Source organism: Physeter macrocephalus, chromosome 4 (assembly GCF_002837175.3).
Source record: "Physeter macrocephalus isolate SW-GA chromosome 4, ASM283717v5, whole genome shotgun sequence".
Taxonomy (NCBI): domain Eukaryota; kingdom Metazoa; phylum Chordata; class Mammalia; order Artiodactyla; family Physeteridae; genus Physeter; species Physeter macrocephalus.
Genome location: NC_041217.1, coordinates 29,830,598 through 29,833,149, shown reverse-complemented (window position 1 = coordinate 29,833,149; position 2,552 = coordinate 29,830,598). Strand labels below are relative to the sequence as shown.

General features: G+C 35.9%; 1 protein-coding gene across 2 annotated transcripts in view; it reads left to right on the top strand.

The window, feature by feature from the left end:
* Positions 1 to 2,552, top strand: part of TPR (translocated promoter region, nuclear basket protein) — a 74,058-nt gene that overhangs the window by 43,040 nt on the left and 28,466 nt on the right. For both annotated transcript variants that reach the window (XM_007117749.4, XM_028488447.2), the window contains exons 28-29: positions 480 to 617; positions 720 to 851. In XM_007117749.4, coding sequence (XP_007117811.1) covers positions 480 to 617; positions 720 to 851 — 270 coding nt within the window. The remainder of the gene's footprint in view (positions 1 to 479; positions 618 to 719; positions 852 to 2,552) is intronic.

The window sequence follows — 2,552 nt, the reverse complement described above, 5'->3', positions numbered from 1 at the left end:
GCCCCGCTCTGGGAGGATCCCACATGCCGCGGAGCGGCTGGGCCCGTGAGCCATGGCCGCTGAGCCTGCGCGTCCGGACCCTGTGCTCCGCAACGGGAGAGGCCACAACAGAGGGAGGCCCGCATACCACAAAAAAAAAAAAAAAAAAAAAAACATTGTTTTAGAACTATTTTAATTCAGTGTAGCAAGAAAAAGAATAGATACAGAAAGAGATCTGGATTGATGTTCTTACCTAATGTAAAAACTATTTGTCAGCAGGATTTGTAGTATCTTTTTACTTTCATCTTTTAATTTCTAGTATTTGTTTAAACTCTGTAATTAGCATGAATCACAGAAAAACATGTAAGACTTCTGAGAATTTGTTTTAAAAGTTGACATTTAAATCCTTTTTACTTTTGTAGGAAAGATTAGAACTGGTAGGAAAAGGTAGGTCTTAATCTATTGTTATATGTTGCTGTATACATGTTTGAAATCTTTAGGTAACTGCAAAAACAATGGCCCAGCATGAGGAACTGATGAAGAAAACCGAAACAATGAATGTAGTTATGGAGACCAATAAGATGCTGAGGGAAGAAAAGGAAAGGCTAGAACAGGATCTACAACAGATGCAAGCCAAGGTTTGTAACTTACTAATGAAGAGTAGAGGCACATTATTTTTAATAGTATTTTAAATAAATTCTCACATCAGGTATTTTTAAAAATACTGGAACTATTTTCAGGTGAGGAAACTGGAGTTAGATATTTTACCCTTACAAGAAGCAAATGCTGAGCTGAGTGAGAAAAGCGGTATGTTGCAAGCAGAGAAGAAGTTATTAGAAGAAGATGTCAAACGTTGGAAAGCACGTAACCAGGTAAATGCAACTAAACCCATTCCAAAATATGGAAACATGTTGATTTAAAATAATAGGGTAAAATTTAAGAGGATACAAATGTTTCATGAGCTAGTGGAAAGTATTATGTGTTTATCAGTAAAAGTCTAGCGTGTAACCTGTACATATGTGACAGGCATTAAACTTATAACTCAGTTTTTAAAGTTTTGGTTACATATTGTATATTTTTAAAAACAGCTAATTTATTTACTTGGATTCCAAATTTAGGCTTTTGCTTTATCTCTAAAATGCTTTGGTACGTGAAAAATGGATTTATGTAGCTTACTGAATCACTTTAAGAAGACTTGTTCATTGACTGCTACCTTTTGAGGAGGGACAAAACCATATAGCATAGCATGGTTAGAAACACCAGCTCTAATCAATGAATTTATTAGTAAAGTAGCAGGATACAAAATTAATGCACAGAAATCTCTGGCATTCCTATATCTGGCATTCTTATACACTAATGATGAAAAATCTGAGAGTGAAATTAAGAAAACACTCCCATTTACCATTGCAACAAAAAGAATAAAATATCTAGGAATAAACCTACTTAAGGAGACAAAAGACCTGTATGCAGAAAATTATAAGACACTGATGAAAGAAATTAAAGATGATACAAATAGGTGGAGAGATATACCATGTTCTTGGATTGGAAGAATCAACATTGTGAAAATGACTCTACTACCCAAAGCAATCTACAGATTCAATGCAATCCCTATCAAACTACCACTGGCATTTTTCACAGAAGTAGAACAAAAAATTTCACAATTTGTATGGAAACACAAAAGACCCCGAATAGCCAAAGCAATCTTGAGAACGAAAAATGGAGCTGGAGGAATCAGGCTCCCTGACTTCCGATTATACTACAAGGTTACAGTAATCAAGACAGTATGGTACTGGCACAAAAACAGAAATATAGATCAATGGAACAGGATAGAGAGCCCAGAGATAAACCCACACACATATGGTCACCTTATCTTTGATAAAGGAGGGAAGGATATACAGTGGAGAAAAGACAGCCTCTTCAATAAGTGGTGCTGGGAAAACTGTACAGGTACATGTAAAAGTATGAGATTAGAACACTCCCTAACACCATACACAAAAGTAAGCTCAAAATGGATTAAAGACCTAAATGTTAAGGCCAGACACTATCAAACTCTTAGAGGAAAACATAGGCAGAACACTCTATGACATAAATCACAGCAAGATCCTTTTTGACCCACCTCCTAGAGAAATGGAAATAAAAACAAAAATAAACAAATGGGACCTAATGAAACGTAAAAGCTTTTGCACAGCAAAGGAAACCATAAACAAGACAAAAAGACAACCCTCAGAATGGAAGAAAATATTTGCAAATGAAGCAACTGACAAAGGATTAATCTCCACAATATACAAGCAGCTCATGCAGCTCAATTATCAAAAATAACAACCTAATCCAAAAATGGGCAGAAGACCTAAAAAGAAGATATACAGATTGCCAACAAACACATGAAAGGATGCTCAATATCTCTAATCATTAGAGAAATGCAAATCAAAACTACAGTGAGGTATACCCTCACACCAGTCAGAATGGCCATCATCAAAAAATCTACAAACAATAAATGCTGGAGAGGGTGTGGAGAAAAGGGAACCCTCTTGCACTGTTGGTGGGAATGTAAATTGATACAGCCACTATGGAAA